The sequence below is a fragment of the Lagopus muta genome, chromosome 26, assembly GCF_023343835.1.
Source record: "Lagopus muta isolate bLagMut1 chromosome 26, bLagMut1 primary, whole genome shotgun sequence".
NCBI classification, from domain to species: Eukaryota; Metazoa; Chordata; class Aves; order Galliformes; family Phasianidae; genus Lagopus; species Lagopus muta.
In genome coordinates, this window is record NC_064458.1 from 250131 (window position 1) to 272337 (window position 22207).

Consider the following 22207-nt stretch of genomic DNA (forward strand, 5'->3'; position numbering starts at 1 on the left):
CCTGCCCAGGGGGGCCATCAGTTTGTCATTATCAGAATGGCTGCAGCACTTGAGAAAAAAAAAAAAGAAAAAGAAAAGGTCTTTCAATCACTGTCAGCCATCCCTCTGACAGCTCAGGCACCTCTGCCTCTCAATTGCCAGTTCAGCAACACAGAGCAGCTTCTGAGGTTGCACTCGAGCTTCTTCATTCCCTGCTGTAACAAGAAACAACCCCTACACACAAAAGCAGATGTCAGTTCAGCACAAGGTGCTCCTGTTGCTGACAAGATCTGAGTGATACAGTGAAAATTCTTCACCGCATGAAAGGCCAAGTATAGTTGTCAGATGCTGGCTGGGAGCCCTCTTTACAGGACAGCTCTTACCTGCTGGGTACTATACACGTCTCCAAGGCACAAATCAACATCCTGAAATTTCACTTCCCTTTCAGAGAGCCCCAAGCAAGAGTTAAGTGTGGGAAATCAGTACCTGCAGTGCACCACAATTGGACCAGCATCAGGGGGGTTGCAGGTTTTCACTCGTCTCAGGAAGGCCAGGAATGGGGTGGGGTACTCAGGTACACCGTGGTCTGGCCATGCTGTGAACTGGAACTGGCGGACCTCCCGCTTCTCACTGGAGCCGTTCTGCAAAGATAAAGTCCACCAAAAGTCATGAGCAGTAGCAGCACAATGTTGTATCTTGCCCATGCTGGGTAAGGAGGAGAATGTGCCCACCTCTTGGAAAGAAACAGGAGCAGGAGAAAGCTCACCTTATGCAGGGAGAATGTTCGAACGCAGAATGTGGCCAATTCAATGGTATCGAGTAATGTCACTTGAATCATCCCATAGGTGTCTGTACCTCGACCTGGCCAGTATTGGTCACACTTTATCTGGAAGACAGAAAGTACTGCTGAATGCTGGAATAGAGTAGCTCATTCCAAAGGTGAGTAATATTACAATGAAGCTGGCAAGGTCAGACAGGAGGGAAGGCTCAAGAAAAATCCCCTTCCAGAGTACCACAACAGGGAGACACGTGGCATGAAAAGCTCCTACTGACTAAGCAGAAGCTTCTGACACACCACATCAGTCATGTGGACAATGGACTGGAATGATCCTGAAGATTGGAGTGAACTTACTCGGGCTCATTAAACAAGAGAAGTGAATTTGAAACGTGCCACAAGATTAACTCCAAGGCAGACCTACAAAGTGATGGGACCGAGTTTCCCCTTCTCTTGCAGCTGAAAAGGCTGCAGCTTTCCAGGGTGAAATTCCTTTTATTTTTAAGGAGAGAACCACTGAACTTTCAGTGTGCTGGCAAAGAAGGTAGAGATCCCCCACTAACATCAATGTGGGCTGCAGATCAAGGAGACCTACCCTTCCCCAGCCCAACTGTCCAGCCCCCCAGGATTATGATAACCAGTCATCCCTCTCGTGCATCTTACCCGTGATTTCTCCTCCAGCTTAGTCATCATAACAATAGTAGCTGAACGCTGCTCCCACACCATCCTCCAAAAGTCCCCAAACGTCTCTGGCAGAGGCCCCTGGGTGGCAATGTAGGCATTCTGCTTCCGGTAGCCATCAATATAGTTGGCATTGATGTAATCGCTACCCACAATTCCTGTATTAAATAACCAAAAGCGAGTCAGTGGGTTGTGCAGGACAAGACTGAAAGCACAAGGTGGTCTTCGCAGGTATAATGTCTGAGGGGCTTCCCCTGGAAAAATACCAGAGCCTTCATGGCTGCTGGGGCCTCTTTGCAAGTTCTTCCCATCTGGAGTTGGAGATCTGCATTACTTGAAGACAGAACTTCTAGCAGAAGTTGATAAGGAGACCAAAGATCAAACTTCAAAACTATATTCTTCTTATTGGTGTTACTAACAGCAGCAAAAGCACTGGCTTACAGCTCTTGTTGCACTGGTATCAAACAAGACAAGAGAAGCCCATGTTCTAGAATGCCCAGAGTCCGGGAATGCAGCTGGCTGATGCACTGTGCAGTCCATAGTCTATTTCCAGCTACAGCTGGATAAAGTAACGAATAAAACCAGGCTGGATTCAGCCAGTAAAGGCTTTGAAATTACAGGCTTTGACTTGCTTTAAATTGCCCGCTGTCATTTTTATTTTTTCTATTTGCATGAGTTACAGGCTATTGAGTTACAGCTGCCCGCTTGCGTCCTTGTTTGATGGCTCTGCTATGAGTGGCAGAAGGCAGTGCCAGAGTGAAGAGGGTGATTGGGATGTGGCAGGAGAAAGCTGCTCTGAAGTTAAAATGGACACTGGCACACAGTCAGGTTCAGCTATAGAGAGCCTCCAAGACTGGCACGGACAATTTGGACTGTTTGGAAAATTGGCCCATTCCTAATTACAGCTGAGCAGTTGGCCGGGCTGGCAGGTTTCTGCCAACCTAAGATTAACTCAGCACAGAATGCTTAACTTGTGTCCCGAGGGGGAGCTCAGGGTGGGAAGCTGTACCAATATGAAATTGGGTTGCTAGTCCTCATCCCTCTGTAGCAATAGGCACTGCTTCTTCTATTGGCTAGGTATGATCCACACTGAATTGCCTGCCAGTCCTCAAGGGTACTCAGTAATTTCAGCTGCTGGTGAAAATGGCTTTTGATTAAATTTCTGGAGGGTTCCCCTCCCCCATTACTTCCCAATCTGAAATTTCAGAGGGGAAGACGGCTGTGCAGCAGCAGCAGGAACACGATCAAGGCTGAGCTTTTGGAATTAATCTCCTCTCCAGCCCTCTTGGGTCCACTCTGTAATTTAAAATGGTGGCCATGAGCTTCTGCACTGTTTTGCTGCATGACAGGGTCCAGTTACAGAGAAGTCACTGAATTAAAGCCACTACTTCTCCCTGACCAAGCAGACGGTGACAATCTGCAGCCCTGACAAATCCAGGTTTAAAACAAAGGGAAAGCAACAACTAACTCCTCCAACCCCTTTCATCTTCCAGTGCTCAGTATAAGACACAGCCAAGACAAGCCAGAACCTCTCAGGTATTTGGACATTAACACACTGGACACACGCTGCTGTTGGTCCCCATGATGCCTGCAGCCATCCCTGCTCTCTGCTCTCTTGAGGGCAGAGCTCATCCCAGTGTCCTTCAGTTCTACACTCGTGCTCTTCTTTTCAATGACAGGGCAATGTTTTAAAGACTTGGCTTGCCTTGGCTCATGCAATATTAATCTCAGATAAAAAACAAGCTAGCAAAACACAGCCAGCTCCACAATGAGAAATGTTTAACATCTGTAATGGCAGACAAGAACAATCCAAACTGGTTCATTTGATGGCAAATCATGATCTTTTGTAACCTCAGAACCAGCTGAGTCTCCCAGAGATACTCTGGCAGAGGGAGATTATTCTAGGCAATTCCCTTGCCAGGAGGGCTTCTGAATGAACCCCCCCCATTCACCACAGGGCTGTTTGTACATCTTCTCTGCTCAGATGCTCAGCTCTTGGCAAAGCAGTGGTCGCACACAGCACACCCATTTGCACAGCCACACGTGCCCTAAGAAAGATGAATATTATCTCAGCAGCAGTAACCAAAGCAGATCCCCTGCGAAACCCCATCTCCTCTCCACCGAAATCTCCTCTTATCATAGCGTGCATTTGGTCAAGAGCGATATTTAATGTAAATTTTCTAAGTATACCACCACTCACAGAAGATATGGGAAACAACTGATGGCCGACCAGGCTAATACCACATCCTTACTTTCAGTCCTCTGAGGCACTGCAGCAGGAGCTGTGTGTCACGTAAGCTCTACATTTCTACAACTCAGCAGCCGCATCTTTGCTGTGCTGCTGACACACACATCTGTGCAATTAGCCCTGTGCCTACTTCTCATTCATCTGCTGTACAGATGCATTCCACATCCACCACCACCCACTGCCCTGCTCTCCATAAAGCACTGTGTGGTCTGTATTCTTCCTGTTAGTCAGAAGCATATCACAAGGATCTCTAAGTAAAGCGAAGGCAGTTTCTTGATAAAGCAGCCTTTGAAATGAGAGACTGCAGCTACAGGGAATATGTCAGTATCAGAACGTAACAAATGTGTGGTGAACGCACGCGCCTCCTGCCTGCTGAACTCCGGGGGAGATGCTAAGAGAGCGGAGCCACCAGCCAGGTGGAGCTGCGGAGGAGCAGAGGTCGCTCCCTACCTTCGATGGGCAGCAGGATGACGCGCGAGTGGTCGTAGGCGATCACGTTGGCGTAGCGGTTTTTGGGCTTGTTCACTTCCAGGTTGGAGTGCTCCCAGGTGAACTGCTGGCCGGGGTCAATGGACTGCAGAAATTGGGAAGGAAAACACAGGAGTGAAAGGGGGGAAAGGGAACAAATCATGCTCCGAGTACCTTGCTCCACGTAGGACAGATCGTGGCTCTGTAGATCTAGCTGAGGAATGCAGCATTCACCATTTTCTTCCGTCTAGAGCAGAGCCTTGCTGTGGAACAGCCCCAGCACAGCGCACTCCATCCCATGACCCTTTGCCCTGAGCACACGGAGCAGCACCAGAGGAAATTCCTACCCTGGCACAATGCAGCAGTGGCAAAAGCATCGGCACAATTTCAGTCTGCAAAACAGATGCCCTGAATCATAGTTGTGTTCACAGAGTCGTGGCTGCGCTGCATTACTTACAGCCCTGAGCTACTGCTGCTGATAAACGGTGGGCAATTGGGAGAGAACAACAGGGACAATCACAGCAGGATGTATTTATGAAATGATGAAGAAGCTAAATCTGTGTGTGGTTAAACTAAACAGCCATTAAGGGGGCATAAATATACCACTGTCTTAATACCTGGGGAGGAAGACATGCAAGCAAGGATGAGGTTTATAACCATGTATGCAAGTAGGATGTGAAGCACTGGGGAAAAGGCAGCAGGGAATAGCAGCTGCTCCGTGAGAGTGCTACTCCACGAGAGGGCTCAGCGCATCCCTCAGGGGCTGAAAGCACCAGGAAAGGGGCTGTGAGGGAGCATCGCCCCAGGCAGATGGGTAGGAGCTGGGCCTACAGGCCTGAACCAACAATGTTTCCGAGAGGGGATAAAGGAGTAAACAATGAAACGTGCAGGAGAGAAAAATCCTTTGCCTGTCTGGGTGATTTATGCCAGGTTTTAAGGTGGTGGTTTTTTTTGTGTGTTTTTTTTTTTTTTTAAGGTCCAGCTGTCCCAGATATGGAAATTAGGTTAATTACGTTTACCTCTAAATCCTCAGCCAGAGAATTAAATAAAACAAGGGCTTAATTCCTTCATCATTTTGCAGAGCCCTAGGGGTTTGCTTCAACTGGAGGCTTGGCAGGAGCAGGTTGAACTCTGCTCCCAGCTCTTCATTCCCCCTCTCCCTGCCTGCGCAGGCCCTGCGTGCACCACCTGCACCATCCTGCTCCCAACCCTTTGAGCACAACGAGCTCAGCCTTCACTGTGCCAACTCCCCAGCTCAGCTCCAGAAGCCACAGCAACAGCATGGTACAAAGCCACTCGAGGACAGCATCCCTTCTCACACTGAGCATTTCCAACTAATGGGTATTTATACTGTTGTAATGTGTCTGTTTGCTTTCTATCCCTCTAATCTCGCCTCACATTCATTTCATTAGCGATGTTTGTTTAGCTCTGGCTCTACCACTAGAGGAGGTTGTGCTGGAACAAAGCCAGGGCACTTGGGATATAGCAGGATGCAAATTAGTCTTTGAAGTCTGGATGGAGCCCGTTAACGAGCTGCTCCCCCTGCGTGGGGTGAAAGACCCCAGCAGAGCTCCTGCACTGCACGGCCCCTCCTGGGTGCAGAGCTGTGACTGTGGGGCTGCTTCGCCCCTACTGCTGTTTGCAAGGCAGACAGGGCAGAAACATCCCAGAGAAACATCGCAGGAACTTTGTTCAGAACATATCCCCACTTGCTGCCTGCACACAGAACCAGGCAGTCTAGACTTGTTATTAGCCTAAAAATAGCCGGGCACTTTGTCTCTTAACAACAACAGGAACCAGTCACACATTCGATCTACAATGAAAGCAGCTTGCACAGCGCTCACCCAGAAGCACTGGACACTCAGATGGGGATTAAGCAGTGCTAATGCAGCCACAGCAGTGCCAGGAGATGGAAGCACAGAGCTCAGTCCATGCCCCTGGCAACCACTTGAGCTGCATGTCTGGCAGCCATGGCTCTGCTCAGCTGCAGGAGCCCATTTGAGTATCCAAATATTAGCAAGGAGAAAAAAGAGCTCATTGGCTTCACTGGCCGCTGACAATGTCAGCTGTGGAGGAGCCACTGCCTGTCTCCCTAGCTTCTAGAGCCAGGTATCTCATCCCTCTGCTTCATCCTCTGCACATCCAGCAAGGTGACAAAGCCATTCTCAAGGACAGCACCCCATCCCACCTGTCTAAAACTTTGGGAAGCACAACATGGCAAGATCTTCCCTCCATGCAAAGGAAAGTCTCGTGGATCAGAAGTCTTCTACCATCTGGAACTGAAACTAGGAAGTGCTTAATTTTAAAAATATAAATAGCTTTTTTATTTCAAGTGACCAGATCCTTAAAGTGAAGCTGGGTATGTTTGAATGAAGGCCTCTCTGAATTGCCTGATTTCCTGGCTCTGCAAACCCATGCACAGCACTCACTTTTGCTCATACCTCATACTCTTGGGATAATTTCAGGTTATCATTAGCTTTGAGATGCTCTGTGTGTTCAGCCAGCTCGGAAACAGGGATTGGTGGGTGGCTGAGCATACCTAAAAGACAAGACAGCAGGAAAAGAATCTCATTTAATAGTAACTAAAATTCACAACTGTCACACATTTTATAAGAAAGAAGAAACAAGAAAAGAAAATAAATTACAATGTAAGATCTGCAATGAAAGTAGGGAGGTTAGAAGAGAAGAATTCAGGGCTCGAAATTGTGTCCTTGGAAGTAAAAACAGTAAAAAATAAAAATCACGGAAATAATTAAAAAAACAACAGTAAAATGAGTGTTTTCACAATGGCCCCTTTTTCAAATGCGTAAATCAGAGCAAAACAAAAAGTAAAATCTGAAGAGCAGATGTGCGTTAGTGATTCCAATAGTGGACTTAAAATGAGCAAATGCTGCCAGAGGAACCTACGCAGCAAATGGTACAGCACCCGCCATGACTGTAAACAAACTCCAACACAAAAGAAGGGAAGGGGCACAGATCCAGCCAACTGTGACCATGTGGGGCAGGGAAGGGGATGCAGATGGGGGAAGCAAAGGAGGCTTTTCAGGAATTGTCTGTAGCACACCAATGGCTCTGTGGGCTTCTCAGTGAGCTCATGGATATGGTGGTCTTAACCCTCACTACCGCAAGAACGCAGCCAGCTACAGAAATGCTGAGTGCTGGCTCCTCTTCCTTCTCGTGCACTGCAGAGGACCTTCCAGAGGTCCGTCTGAAGGGTCAGCTGTACAAGCCCCATCAGCAAACTCTGCTGTGAGTTCGTTACCTTCTGTGTCAGACAGGCAGAAGATCTTTGTAACCCTGCTTAGTCTGGGGAATGGGAAACAATTCACTGGGGAGACCAACGCTTCACAACCCTAGTTCACCAGCTTCCCTGACAACAGCAGCTGTGCTCATACCGAGACAGAGAACAGAGCTTGTGTCCCTCAAGACCTCCTGGCACTGAGGGCCACACTGCAGCAGGCTGAAGGCAACCAGCCAGGAATGGGGCTGAGCAGCAAAGGCAGAGCTGTGCCTACGGTGCTCCTAGAAGGGCAGCTGGAGCTCTGGAAGGAGCGGGGACCCTTCTCATCTCATGATCTTGAAGAACTATACTACGAATCATGGTGGAAAAGCTCTCCATGCTTTGCTCATCTGCATTGGATCATGTTTTTCCAAAGCCTTCCTGTGCTGCCTGCCGGCTGATCCTGCTACAAATGCAGCCAGTGAGGGCAGCAGCACGCGGAAAGGCCTTGGGCAGTGCCCCTGTGGGAAGGAGTGGAGAAGGGATGGAAGCCAGGGAGAATTTCGAGCCCCGTGGGTGTTGGGTGTGTGACAAAGCAGCGGCAGTGGCAGCAGCATGGTCAGATACTCCAAAATCTCAGCACAGAGATGGCAAAGCAAGCATGACATCCTCAGTTTTACAGTGAGCCCTGGAAGGACGCTGCCTCCCCCAGACCTGGGGGCAGGACACGTCTGCCAGAGTGAGGGTCACAGCCACCACTCCAGCGCTCTTTTCTAAGCTATCTAGATGTCTCTCTTCAGCACAAGGAAGCTTACCCAAAAATGGAAGGGCTGTGTGGGGAGAACAGACCAAAAAACCCACTAGAAAATAACTCCCAAGTCTAGATTGGCTCCATGCTGTTCCACTGGCTAGCAGGCAGAACACACCTCCAGCTCACAGAGGATGGGCTCCCAGCACCTCCTGCCCCTTTCAACCAAAGGATTCCCCCTTTGCTTCCCACTAGAGCTGCTACCTGCTCCACACCAGGTGCAGACTGGGCCCATTCAGAGGAATCCTAGAATGGCTGGGTTGGAAGGGACCTGGAAGAACATCCAGTTCCAACCCATGCTCATTCTGCCCTGTCCTTCTGCATCTGAATGGAAGGGCTGAAGAGGACAGCAAACACACCCGGAGCTGCAGCATTTACAGCAAAGCCGAGCCCTGCTCAGAACTACTCATGGCAATTCAGCTGCTGTCTCAGGTCTCTAGTCCTGCCACCAGCACCCAACTGCTGACAAACCCAGGGGCTGCTTGCTGAGGTGTGGTTAGAAACACAGCAGTGTGGATGAAATTCCAAAAAACGGACACATAACATTAAAAGGAAAAAAAAAAGAAGAGCAACCAAAAAGCCTGGTAGAAACAAGCAAGCAAGAAAAAAATCCATCAGATGCTCTTTGGCTCTGAAATCACAGAGCTGTAAGCATCATTCCCTCCAAGCACGGGGTCTGCCTGGGAAAGGCCCACTGCACCCATGTGCAGAGAGAAGTCGTGTCCCCTCCGAAGGCACTGCACAAGTTTCCTTAAACAACCTTCATGAGATACGGTCAGTGTGCCCAGTGCCTGAAAATCAGCTCTGTCTCTTTGCCAGGGACTCTCTGGCTGAGAGCATGTGGGAGCTTATCTGGTTTTGCTGCTGTTAAGGACAGGAATCTCCTGGTAGGATTGATTTCTGGGGCTCTTAATAATAAAACAAAACTGGAAACCTTTGCAGTAATAAGCACTTCCCTGGCCAGAACACCAAGCACACTGGAATTCCCACAAAGGCTGAGGTGGAGTTTGATATTCAATGAGCCAGGAGCAGCGCTTTCCAGCAGTACCAGCCGGTCTCAGCTGAAGCTCCTTTGCCTGCTTTAATTAACAACTCCCCTTAATCAAGAAGGATGTGGCTCCAGGTTTCCCAGCTCAGTGACCCCTGGCAATGGGGGCGGCAGAAGGAGCCCTGGTGCGGGCTGAAAGAACACACAAAGCCTTCATGTGTTCCAGTGAAGGGGCTGAGAGGAGGTGGCAGGTGCACTGAGACAGTACTGGCGGGAGGATTCAAAAGCAACCAGAGTGGTGTTTGGATTAAGCTATTCTGAGGACTGTCCCAGCTCTCACCTCCCAGACCACCAGCAGCATCTGCAATTCTTCACATTTGCAAGATAAAACCTCCCATCTATCCATTATTTCCCTGCCCAGCACAAAAAAAAAAAAAAAAGCCCCTATCACTCAGCAAAGCCAGGATCTTTGCTTCTAATGGGGATGAAGTCTTTCAGAGCTGCTCTCATCTAACATTTCAATCACTTGAATCTCTCTAATCTTATCACAAAATACTTGATTCTCTGTGCACCAGCCAACTCACCAGCAACGTCACCCTAACATCTGTTCCATGGGTCAGAGCCCATTTCTTCCTGCACAGCGACTGAGGCTGGATGGCACTGCATGAACCCACGGGCTGCGGAGGGCCCTGGAGAAGCCTCTGGTCTTTGTGCTGCTGGAACAAGTCGCTGCCAAGGAACAGGCACCTGCCACAGATGGGCAAAGGCCCCTTCCCCATCTACACAGAAAGATGCCCACATGGCTCTTCCCAAAGAGAGGGCATCGTTAGCTGCATCTCATTTCCTCCTTCCCCACGTTATGAAGCAATGAACACAAAACCACAGGCACACACACATACAGGGCTCACATGCTGGTGCACAAAATATCACTTTCTGTCCAGGAATAAGTACGAGGGACACGTAGCCAAGCTTCAGAAACGGAACATCATTGACAATGGGGAGAAAAGAGAGCCCTGAAGCACACATTCTTATCCTCAGAGAGACACGGAAGGATGGACAGTGTCCCATACTGCTGCTGAGGGCTCTATCCTTTACGCTGCTGCTACTGCCCATGTTGTGCAAAAGGCCTGATATTTGGTACTGTAAAACTGGAAGCGCTGTTCAGACAAACAGATGGCACAGAAAAGGGATGAGATGGGCAGACACTGCAGGAATACAGAGAATTCAGCAAAAATAAAAAGTAACAGGAACGAAACAGAACTGGAAAGGAAAGCGATAGAAGAGGAAAAAATAATTATGGGGAAAAAATGAAACCAACAGGAACAAAAACACACAGGAACTAACTTTCAAAGTCAAACTCAGGGTCACTGAGAGGGCTGCTCAGACCAGAATCTGCAGAAAACAGTAAAAAAATAAAAATAAATAAAATATACACTTTCTGAAAAATTTCATGCTAAAGCAAAAAAACAAAACAAAACAACATAAATCTAAAGAGGAAAAGAAAGTTATTTTTTGTGCTGATAAGGCAAGGACAGGCTCTTTAAGATTTGTGCTGCTCTGTCCTCTGTCTGAGCTGCTTGTGCCCGCTCCCATCCCCACATCCCCCCTCTGCTACCCCTCTGGGGACAAGACAGAGACCCCTCAACATGGAAACCTGCTGGAGAAGAGCCCACAGCCACCTATAAACCACAACAGACTTCACTCAGATGGCTTTAATTCCAACAGCCCCTACAGAGCCTTCCACTTGAAAACCGCACCACAATCTGCCCATCATCCCCAGCACACTGAGATCAGAATTTCTGTCTGTTCCCTTTTTGCCCAATGGCTGTCAGTGTGGGAGGCAGGTGACCACCTCTCCCAGATCCTTTCAAACATTCCATGGCCTTACAAACAGCAGCAGAGGAAATCAGCCAGCTATCTCGAGCTGGACAGCGTTACAAAGAAAAGTTGGCAGTATCCTTTTAAGGCTAGATAGGAGAAAACCTGGCAGCCTTTTTGAGATCTACGGACTTCTAGCTGAGTCCTAACAGCAGCCTTGCATGTCTCTGCTGCCTTTTACAAGCCTCTCAGATCAAGAATTCAGAGGTAAGCATGACCTAACTAGCAAAAGACCCATCTGTCTGTTGAGCACATTAACTGAAGCTAGGAAGTGCCTCTTCCTCAGCTGACTGCAGTCCTGCAAGGACAGGGAGAAATATTCAGTAAGGCAAACACAAAAAGCAGCACTCCCACTTGCCTCTTAGCATCCAGATTAAGCTGGATCTTCTATCTTTGCACTTATCCTAGCATCAGTTTCAACGAGCGCAGCTCTTTCCTGAGTCTCCAATCACCACTTGGAGCACTCACAGGCCAACCTCTTGTCTGCACCCAGCATAAACCACAGAGGCCAGACAAACACAAACTGCTGCTGAGCTGCAGCTGGAGACTCTCATAAGAAGTGGCTTATACAAACTTACTGTTGTTTATGCAAAGGGCAGCTGGGACAGCAGGATTCTGAAGTTTTCCAAGTTCTCCTGCTGCAGATCCCAAATACCTTCAGACTCTCCTGCAAGAGCACCACTGAGTAAGAGCTGATTTAGGGGTCCAGCTGCAGTTGAACTGCTCTTCATTCAGTCCCTGCATGCTGGATTAAACCTGCTTCCATCCTCTAGCTGAGACTCAATCTTTCCTACACTTGGATAGATACCGACATGCTGCTCCTAACTTTTTAATACAAACGCCTCAGTCCAGCACTGTCCTTGCAGCTCCCTGAGGACCCCTGCTTTCTGAATACCTATTGGCTTGTCAGCCTTGCCCTAAGCAAACTCAGACAATGCTAAGGACAGGACTGGGATGGGGAAACAAAAGCTGCAGAAACATTACTAACAAGCACAAAACAGCAAAACAATACAAACAAACTGAAAACAATAGCCAGCCCCCCCCAAAAGCACAATTCCCTTTCCAAATCCTCAAGCACTAGAAGCAGAGGTCCATACCAGTGCACAGGCACTGCTCGGCATCGCCACACGTGTGTGTACGAGGATGTGCCCGTGCTGGCCTGTGTCAGTGGTGGACTGCAGAAGTGCCATGCAGGCAGCTTAGACATGCATGTGCATGGGGATGTGGGTGCACAGAAAGGAGGGTGCACTGGCTTCTCTGATGGGACACAGCGTAGTCACATGCCAGCTTAGCAGCTGTACACTGACTGAGGAGATGTTGCCTCTCCTGCGCGAAGCAACCAGCTGCCTTTCTCTGTCCTCACAACCCGTGGGGCAGGCCCGGCTCCTAATGGAACCCTTTTGGTGTGTACAGAGCAAGGACCAGTTACAGATCTGGCTGAAGCACACGGCCCTGCCATGCTTCATCTCTGCCACCCCAGGGTTTCCCAGCGCAAGGCTGCATAGCAGTGCTGGTGGGCAGGCAAGCTTGGCGTAGCTACACTTGCAGCTGTGTACTTCACCCAGAATGCACCGATTTCTTTAGCTAGGTTGCCATGAAAGCTCTTCTTCCTGCCTCGCGACTGCTAGGTGGAGTCTGCAAGGCTCTCATGGTTTCCCAGAAAAGGTTAATTTCATCAGTCTTGCTTAGCGTAGGCAAGTCTTGAGGCTCCCTGGCTGCATGCTAAGTTAGCACTAGGTCTCAAAGGCAGCACCACTGCAGCATGGCAGGAAGGGGCTGGGGAAAGGGCTCTGCTTCTGCCCTCCCAGTGAGAGAAGTCAGTTTGCAGCTGGTTACCTGGAGTCTGGAAGTTGATGCGCCTCATTTCCACAGGGTCCTTGGGGTGGTGAGGGGTGATTTCAGCATTGTTCAGGAGGCATTTTGTCCGTGGCTCTGAATCTTTCCGTTTGCTTAAAAAAAAATACATTAAAAAGACAAAGCAGCTTAGCTGAGAGGCCTCTTGGTCTTTTCAGCTCCCCCAGAAATCAGGGTCAGCTACAGCCATGCCCTGAACAAGGATATAAGTTACACAAAATGCATCAGAAAAGGGGTAAGGTTCGGAATATTTTATCATTGTAGCATTTGATTGGTTTTACAACAGCTCAGCAGTTTACATGCAAGTCTGGAAGTTCCCCCTTCATGCAGCAGAAGTACAAAAAGGCAACAAGGAGCAGCTGAGGTACTGTGCACCCATACCACAGCTCCCCTGCACAGACAAACCTCGACTCAACACTGCAGAGCTCTGCAAGTGGAAACGTTCCAATTCTGGCCAAGCCACTCTCAGCCTGAGAACCAGAGCCAACAGAATCATTTGGAAAAGTACAGAATCTCCTGACCATGACCTTGGACATAACATACTGCTATTTCTCCGCTGGCTTGTTTAGGAGTTCTTACTGCCTCGCAGACAGAAAAGTCAAGGTAGTGGTTTTCAACCTTTTTTTGATCTACAGAACCCTAAAAATCTGGGTTCAGAACCAGCACAGACACATCCTCTCCCATCACAGCTGTGCCTGCTGAGATCTGTCTCACCTCCTTGCCAGAAGCTGAAGCCCGCTCTGACGTGCCAGCTGAGCTGCACATGAAAGTGCTTCAAAATCTATTCTGCTTAAAACACGCTAGGTTAGCTGAGGCAGTTTAAAAGTCCTTGCTGACCTGGCTCATTCTCCTTGAAAAGAATTTGGAAGCAAAGCCCAGCGCTGATCTGAAGAGTCGATAACCTCTGGCAAGGGAACAGTGACACGCAGCTGGAAGCAGAACTTCTTGAATGAGCAGAGAACATGTACCCACACCTCAGGGCTTGCAAATATTGTCCTAGCCCCTCTCACGAGATGGCTGTAAAGCTCCTCACCTCTCCTGCCCAGGTTGCACAGATGCCTCCCATAATAAGCCCGCAGCAATAATGGTAATTGCTTAGGCAGAGAGGAGCTTGCTCAATGCACTGTTAGCTGTCTCTTAACATCATTAATAGCTAGAAGAAGTGGCATGAGCCCTGCCAGCACTTAATGGGGCAGCATTTTGGAATTACACCACTTTGCAGTTTAGGAGTAGTTTATTTTTGCTGCAGTTCTGAAACTGCTGTAAAGTAGTTCATTGGCTAAACTCATCCGTTACTTCAATGAAAGCTCTCCCAGCCTTGAAAATGGTTTGAAATAGCCTCATTCTGCAGCTGTAAGCAAACTGTTAGAAGTCCCTGGGTGATGGGACAAGAACTGCTTTTACAAGAGGGTGAGAACAGCTCAGCTGGTGAGATTCTGTTTCTAGTATGCCAGTGGCTCAGAGAAGCCTATATGGACACTCAGACATAAAGAAAACCCACTGACTACAACACAAATGCATGTTTCCCTGCTCCATTAACCCATGGTTTTATGAGTTGCTTACTGTCATTGCTCGAGAAAGGCCATTATATTTAGGACCAATAGGCAGAAGAAAGCTGGCATTTCTTTCCCTTTTCTGCCCCAGTTCAAACATGGTCTTTGGTGGGTGTCCTTTAGGAAAGATCTAGCAGTAGAAACAGTACCAACACAGCCCCATCACCAGAGACAGTAAATACTGCCTAACACACAGCCAGCCCACAGAAAAAGAACCTTAGTAAATGGCAAATCTGGTGCTCTTACCTGTCTGGTTTGCTGTCCACGAAAGCAGTGAGTGGAGAAAAGACAAGACAAATGTCCAGATTAGAAAGGAACTGTAGAAGAATTGGGAAACATTCGCTCAGCTCTACCCCTGGTAACACAGGTGGAAGGTGGGACCAGCACTCCCCAGCGCTAATGAACACTAACGAGGCAGTCCCTGCTCCCTGCAGTACTTTTCTGTCTAGCAGCTTCACATAGTCTGGGACATAAAAGATACTCGCATGTGCATAAGCAAATGCACCTCTGCAGATGAAAGGTGGAGCAGGGTTAATTGAGATCTCTCCATAATGGGTAACGTCCCCATGGACACAGCTGTACTGGCTAGAGCTGCCATCCTGCCTCTTTTCTTGATTTATTTTGCTCAGCTTCTGTTTCCTTTCCTGTCCTCTTTTACTGCATGGTGTGACCTGTCAAGAGGCTTCTACTCCTGTCTGTGCACGATGAGCTACTCCAAAATCCAAGGAAAAGAGACTTCCAGAGGCTGTTCACTATTTCAGCATTTTTGCCTTAAGAATCCTCCCTGGCGCTGGTGGGAGGATTTGCTCTCCAACTAACAATTTTAGGACCAAGTAGGAAACTGCCTTTAGACTCCAGTCTCCAGTTATTCCTGGAGACATTCAGAATTGTCACAGATCTGGGCAAGAAGCATAACTTACTTTTTGTAGAGCAGAATGGCAATGACAATGCAGATGATGAACACCACGGCCAGGACGGGCCCAATGACCCAGATCAGCCCTTCCTCTCCGTCAATGATTGGCTGTGGGTCAGGGTTGTCCAGCTGGATAGGGTCGGAGAACGGACTAGCAGCAAAAGTCTGGAAGATATGAAAGATTGTGGAACAGAGTTCAGAGAAGGAACAGGGATTGAAAATGACGGGCAAACGTGCAGTGTTATAGAACAGAGAACAGAAACAGAGGGAAGGAATTAAAAGGCCACCTCTGCTTCATCTGCATGGAGCTGAAAATAAGAGGCATGTTCAAACCCACCAGAGTCCTAGCTAATGAGCACTGCCTGCTACAACCTTCCCACCCCAAGAAAGATGTGCTCCCATCTTACACAGAAACTACGAAAACCAAAGTGCATAGAGTTGAACTGGCAGGCCTTGGTCTGAGTGAAAAGTCTGGCATAGGACAAGAACAGGAGATTCGGGCTCTGGGTTTTCAAAAACTCTATCAGCTCTCAGCAAGACTACAATTTTGCTTCATATGAGGCAGCTGGTGTGATTGCAGGCTGTTGTGAGTGAGCGTGCAGTACCTCGTTCTAAAGCAGAAACTACCACAAGCTGCAGTAATCCGATTGAGAAATGCATTCACAAGCGTGTCAGCCTAATCCTTTAATATCGAACACACAACTAAATATTTATTTTGAAAAATCCCTCTGAAAACCCTTAATTTCAAATAGCTCCCTGCTACAATTCCATAGGGGGATTTAAAAACAACAAAGAATTCAACTGCTCCCTATTGTGCATGAGGGAGGAGGGCAGGTAAATATTAAAACAGTTATTTTCGTAAAGCCAAACACAACACCACTGAAATCGGCTGCGGTGATGAAGTGATGAAGAGAGCAGATCTAGTTTTCCATTAAAAAAATGCTCCCCTCTCTGTTTGGTGGGGAGCTTAGCAATAACCAGGACATGTGGCATGCTGGTCTCAAAGCAGGACATCTGGGGTCACTGCTCTAAGGAATACAGGGGCAATCGTTAAAAGAAATTATGTTTTGTAAAGCGGTTTGGCCCAGGGATCCCTGAACTGAAGTGTACTGCTGATAGTTCAGTACCCTCCACTCTGACCTCGTATCTGGAGCCACAAGTGTAGCAAGTCCTGCCTAAGCAGACTGACAAAATGCAGATGCAGCACATAAGATGCTTGTGTCGTCAGCCTGTCTCCAAGGAACAGCACATTTGCTGGGTGCAGACACAAGCACAAACAGCTCCAATAGTCCACAGCTGGACTGGAAGGCTTTCGCTAAGAAAAAAACCCTAAAGCTCTAACATCTGGTGGAAGTGAGTTACAGAGAATGCCAGGGGGGGAGCTGGCAGCTCACAAGAGCTGCTGCTGTCTCTGGTTGATAATGGGGACAGCATGGCCACAAGCATCTAAAGAGGGCAAGGCAGCACTTACTGCCTCAGGTTCCTGGAGCACTGCCAGGATGAAGATGACGTATCTCTGCCCCGGCTCCAGGGCTCTGTTCTCAAAGTTGTCGTAGTGTTTCATATCGCCCAGGACAAAGTGGTTGGGGAGCGAACGAAAACGGGCAGCAATATAGGGCTTGGGGAAGTCCAGCTGACGGGAGTGACGCAGGCTTCGGCGTCGGAGCCTGGCAATGTCCTGAACCAGCTGCAGGAAGCAAAGAACACTGTGAGTACTGATGCCTTCAGCACCTTCAGAAAATGGGAAGGGGGGAGCGCCAAACCATGGCACTCCAACTCGTCTCATTTTAGCTACTGGGAACACAGGTCACACACCCCAAACCCACTCTTCCAAGGATCTCCAGTCACCGTAACATCCGTTACACTCTTTGCTCTTTCCCTTACGGCTGGCTGCAGTCTCTGCCACACTCACCTCCTCCAGGTCCATCTCTTCAGGGCTGCCCAAGGGGTTCAGGAACTGTCCTCCACGGGACTTCCTCAGAGGCACCACCACAATGTAGTAAGCTCTAAGAGTTGGGAATAATCAGAAGAAATAGGCCTGAATCTCACTCTGGGAGTGACAGGAGAGTGCACACACTGACAGAGGAAAGCCAGGTTTGCCCACTCCTGGTGGCTCAACCCAGTAAACCTCTTATCTTTAATTTATCAAACTTGTTATTGCTGTTTCTGGATTCAGTGACAGCCCCACATAACATGCCTCCCTTTGCATTAGCCCTGGGAAGTGTCTCCATGAGACAAGACTAAGGCAACGCTTGAACACACAGGGAACACCCTCTGTTGCAGTCCTTGTGGGTTTGTGCTATGGACTCCCTGCGACATGAACTGAATACACAAAGTCTGCAGTTTACCAGAAACCTACTGGACAGCCACAGAGCTCTTCACATCAGGGAGAATCACCACCACGTTGCCATCAGCATCAGGTTTGTGGGTCACCTCTGGCTTCCTAGATAACATGTTAGCAGCGGTCCAGGCAGCCACATTCTGCTGCAGGCCACCCATGCTGTTGCCGCGGTTCATGAGAACGAAGTTGTAGAATGTATGGGGCTTCAGGTTGGTGATGAGTTTCTTGGTGGTGCGGCCATCCACATCAACATTCAGCCCATTGTACTGGATCTGCGCAGGGAGAAGAGGCAGCAAAGATGTATCATGAGCAAGGCTGATATTGCCTAGACAACCAGACTCCTTTCCTCTGGTTTGCAGAGAACATGGGCCGCTTGACTGTGCCCTGTTCCAACCAGAGCAACCTGTGCAAACACAGGTACAGCAGCCATTGAGTGGGAAGCTGTCTGTCTCAAGGGCTGTAGTGTCCCCAGGCACAAGGCAGACAGAGCACAAGGCCTTATAACTTCTCTGCGAAGAGAACTTCTTCTCTGAAAATGGGAAGAGTGTGTAACATGCCTAGAGACAAAGGTTTTGTAACAGAGGTAAGAGTGCAACCCCACAGGCTGATTATCAGCACACCTGCTTGATCTGGAGATTAACCATTATTTGCTCATATCTGAGAACCAGATCCAGAATTTCTGGCTCTTATGATCCGTTCTTCAAATGAACAGACAAGACTGCAGGAAATTGAGAAGGAACACAGTTCTGACTCTTGCTTTTTACTTGCCTTGTATGGAGTAGGAGAGTTGTAATTCTCAGGAAACTCCCAGCTCAAAAGGACAGACGTCTTCGTCACCATCTTCACCTTGAAGTTTTTGGGTAAAACTGCTGAGAGAAAAGTGAGGAAGAAGGGGACAAAGAAGAAAAGGCAGCAGAGGAAAGGAAGAGCAAGAAACAGAAGGAAGACAATGTCAGACACTGGCAAAAGAGTCTGCCAGTCAGGTTCTGGCTGCTGCAGCAGAAATGGAACGGCTTGCTCCCTCCTTCACACTTTGCTTGAGTTTTGCCAAGGTTCACTACCTAACGTTCCCTGACCTCATGCCTAATCCCGGAGAGGGTGAGGGAGGATGCGTGGCCCTGCCCCTCACCCTGTCCGTGCTCAGGGCACACTATGGGACCAGGTGGCTGCTGCAGGAACAAGGTGCTGGCTTTCTGAGCATGCTCAGGTGAGGAAACCCATCCCAGGTAACATTTGAGGTTTTCTGATTTTTCTGTTTTCTTTCGGCTGCTTGCAAAAGCTGAAGAAAATGCTCTTCCCACCTGTATAGCGACTGGCCCCATACTTCAGGTGCCAGTGAAAGAAGGGTGTCCGGACTTAACTTAGAAAAAAGTGGTAAAAGAGACTTACCTGGCACAAGGCAGAGAGGAGCTGAGGGACAGAGCGTGAAACCAGAGTGCTCTGCATTTACTCGCGAGCCTGGCTGAGCCTAGCTTTACCTCTCCAGCTCTCTGCCTCCTGGCACCAGCCCCGGTTACAAGGAGAGAGAGGGAGGAGAAACCGGTAAGTCCTACCTTGATCCAGCTGGAATGTTCGATACTGGACGGTCGGGCTGTACGGCCCGGGGCCTTTACTGGTGTGAGCACGGATTTTAACATCATAGGCAGTGTTGGGTTTGAGGCCGTTGAGGGTGTACGAGTTCTCTGGGGAGGGGGGCAGGTCTTTTTCCAGTGGGTTGCCGGGAGAACCGGCTTCCCGGTAGGCCACGGTGTATTTGACGATGGCTCCATTCCTCTCGGCCAGCACGGGGGGGAGCCAGCCAAACTGGACCGACATGGAAGTGATGTTGCTCGCCTCGAGGATTTGGGGGTAACCTTTGGGGATATCTTCAGGGGTGGTGAGTTCCTGCACAGCTTCCTCCCCGAAGCCAGCCCGGCTTTTCACGGCCAGCTTGAAAACGTATGTGGCGCCTTTGTGGATGCTGGGAGCGGTGTACTTATCCTCCAGGGCAGAGAACTCCAAAGTAGCCAGCGGGTCGACATCCTTGCGGCCAAACTGAAGCCGGTAGCCCATCACCTGGCCTTCTGCATCCAATGGAGGCTCCCATTTCACCAGAAGAGTATTCTCCTCTGTCTGGTGCACAGACAGGATGGGCTTGCCTGGGACTGGAAGAGAACAGAAACAGCTTAAGCCATGTGTGGGACAGGGTGGCTGGTGAGGTGATGCAGAGACTCTTGAGCTGCAGCACAGGTTCCTCAAATTGGTGGCAAGTTCTCACCTTGACCTTGTGTACCTCAGTACCCCAGGCTGCTGCTACCCACCCACTTTACAGGTGAATGGTCTCCAGCAAGTTTAGGAGAGGAGATGCGCTGCTGCTGTGATGTTCTTACACATTTCTGGATTTTTGTTCCTTGTCCTTGGGAAGGAAAGGTGAGCCCTGCTCCCCTCTTATCACTGGACCACTTTACCATAGCTGGGAAGAACAAACTCAGGAGTCCTCTTGTCCCCATCACCCGAGCAGATTGCATCACAGCACAGGGACAAATGAGTGCAGGAATCCCTTAAACTCCTGTTCTCTCTCTCTTTCTCTCTCTCTCTCTCTCTATTAAGCAACACAACTCATGCAGAAAGAGACTGGAACAGATTGGCTCAGGCTGGGAAGGCCAGAGCAGCTGCGGGTGAAGTAATGAAGGATGGGGAAGGAAAGTCTGGGCAGCCTGAGGTCCTGAGCAGCAGGCACGAGGCCAGCTGAAGAAAGTCTGGCAGGCATCTGATCAAACCAGTTGGGTACAGAGAGGCACACAGAGAGTCGAAATATGAGCCCAAAATCTGTGCAAGGTGCAGGGCAGGAAGAGATGCTGCAATTTCTCTCCTCTGGGTGAAGGGAAAAGACATCTGAGCGTTGGTGTTTTTCAGCTAGCTCCCTCCTCACCCTGTCAGTTAGTTTCTCCACGTTTGGGGACTACTGCAGAAACTCAGCAGTGCCTCTGACTAATGAGCCCTGGCTCAGCCCGACAGCAGAGCAAGCCCATTGCCACAGTTAAATGACATGTGTAGGCCCAGAGGTTTCTGAAGCTGGAGAGATCAGAGCATTAATTCCAGCAGCTCACACATCATTTACATTCACTCCACTATTAGAGCTAATTTCCTTCTCTATGCCTTGGTGTTTCTTCTGATTGAGCAGGAAGGAGAGAGAGAATGGAATATAGGAGTGACCCCGGCCCACTCTGGCAGCTCGTGTCTGACTGAGAGTTGGCAGGGTGGAAAGCTGCAATGCAGCTAACAAAGCGAGCAGGAGGGAGCTGGCAGGGAAGGATGCTGCATGTGGCAGGGATGCTGGCAGTCATTCCAGAGAAACCACTCTGTTGAGTGTACAACTGACATGTGAACAGAGGGATGAGGCGCTGCCTCTGAAACCAATGCTTCGTTCACTTTGAACTGCCATCGGGTGCCTGGGAGCAGCGTCAGGAGATCCTCTGTTGGAAATACCAAAGAAACACATTACAGAGAAAACGCTGCCGTTACTTTTATGCTTCTGTTTTTATCACAAATGTTGCTACAATCAGCTGAGCTTGAAAATATTACATTTGAACAACAAATATTGTTTTGGAGAAAGGTGAGAAGAAAGCAGGGGGAAGTGTTTTATTTTGCAATTGGTTTGGACAGTAAAGGAGAAAATTGGATGTAATACTGTATTTAAATTCAGCCCCTAGCCCTGAATGATAAAAAAGATCTCTCTTCTCAGAAGGTATACTGACTCAATGCTACAAAGAAGATAAGAATGTTACAGAATCACTTGGAAGTTTTTTTTTTTAATAGCTATTTCAAGTTGGGGGAAATTGAGTTTTGGGTAATAGCTGCTGTGCTGGAGAAAACATCCCTCTGCAACTGATCACCTGCACTACAAACACTAATGGGGAGACATGGGAGAGGTTGACAAGAGAGTGACAGGAGAGGAAGGGAGGGAGAAAAAAGGCTCCAGAGAGAAAAAATGAAGAAGGCAGAGAGCCCAGGAAGAAAGACAAGAGAGAAGAGAACCAGAGAGTGAGAAGACACACGAGCAAAACTGGAGGGGGAAGAAGACAAGAGAAGGAAAAAGCTTCTGGCAGAACACTGATACTAAAGAGCATGAGGACAAGAGTCTGGATGCTGGCATCCAAATGTACCCTACTATTTCCTCCCATGTCCTGGAAACCAACCTTGTTCTCCATCTCTTAGCTATGCAGGAGAGGCAAGAAGGGAGAGAAAGGCTGAATTCTCATTTTATCTGAAGACGGAAATATAGCATGGGATCAGCTTGGGACCGAGAAAAACACAACAGCATAGAGGGCAGCTGCTGCTCCAGTTTTGCACATTTCAGGCTCCTGAGCCCCTTCTGTCCTGTGCCCTCTGCTGAGGTCTGTGCTGCCCCCAGAGCCTCAGCAGAAGTCTCTGGGTTAATTATGCTGCACTGACCAAAGGCCTTTGACCACTGCAAAAGCAGAGCTCTTCCAGAAATAAGAGATGATGTCAGTTATGAAGC

The 22207-nt window shown here is 48.8% G+C and overlaps 1 protein-coding gene across 11 annotated transcripts in view; it reads right to left on the reverse strand.

Moving 5' to 3' along the window:
- The window catches only part of PTPRS (protein tyrosine phosphatase receptor type S), a 122400-nt gene that overhangs the window by 6760 nt on the left and 93433 nt on the right, over positions 1 to 22207 (reverse strand). For 3 of the 11 annotated variants that reach the window (XM_048927833.1, XM_048927835.1, XM_048927831.1), the window contains 14 exons: positions 19260 to 19850; positions 18475 to 18572; positions 17725 to 17978; positions 17278 to 17371; positions 16837 to 17052; positions 15373 to 15530; positions 14699 to 14710; positions 12882 to 12994; positions 10512 to 10559; positions 6593 to 6690; positions 4134 to 4257; positions 1418 to 1593; positions 746 to 865; positions 466 to 620 (listed from right to left, as the gene is read on the reverse strand). In XM_048927833.1, coding sequence (XP_048783790.1) covers positions 466 to 620; positions 746 to 865; positions 1418 to 1593; positions 4134 to 4257; positions 6593 to 6690; positions 10512 to 10559; positions 12882 to 12994; positions 14699 to 14710; positions 15373 to 15530; positions 16837 to 17052; positions 17278 to 17371; positions 17725 to 17978; positions 18475 to 18572; positions 19260 to 19850 — 2257 coding nt within the window. The remainder of the gene's footprint in view (positions 1 to 465; positions 621 to 745; positions 866 to 1417; positions 1594 to 4133; positions 4258 to 6592; positions 6691 to 10511; positions 10560 to 12881; positions 12995 to 14698; positions 14711 to 15372; positions 15531 to 16836; positions 17053 to 17277; positions 17372 to 17724; positions 17979 to 18474; positions 18573 to 19259; positions 19851 to 22207) is intronic. The other 8 variants (XM_048927838.1, XM_048927836.1, XM_048927839.1 and 5 more) reach the window with 6 other exon arrangements.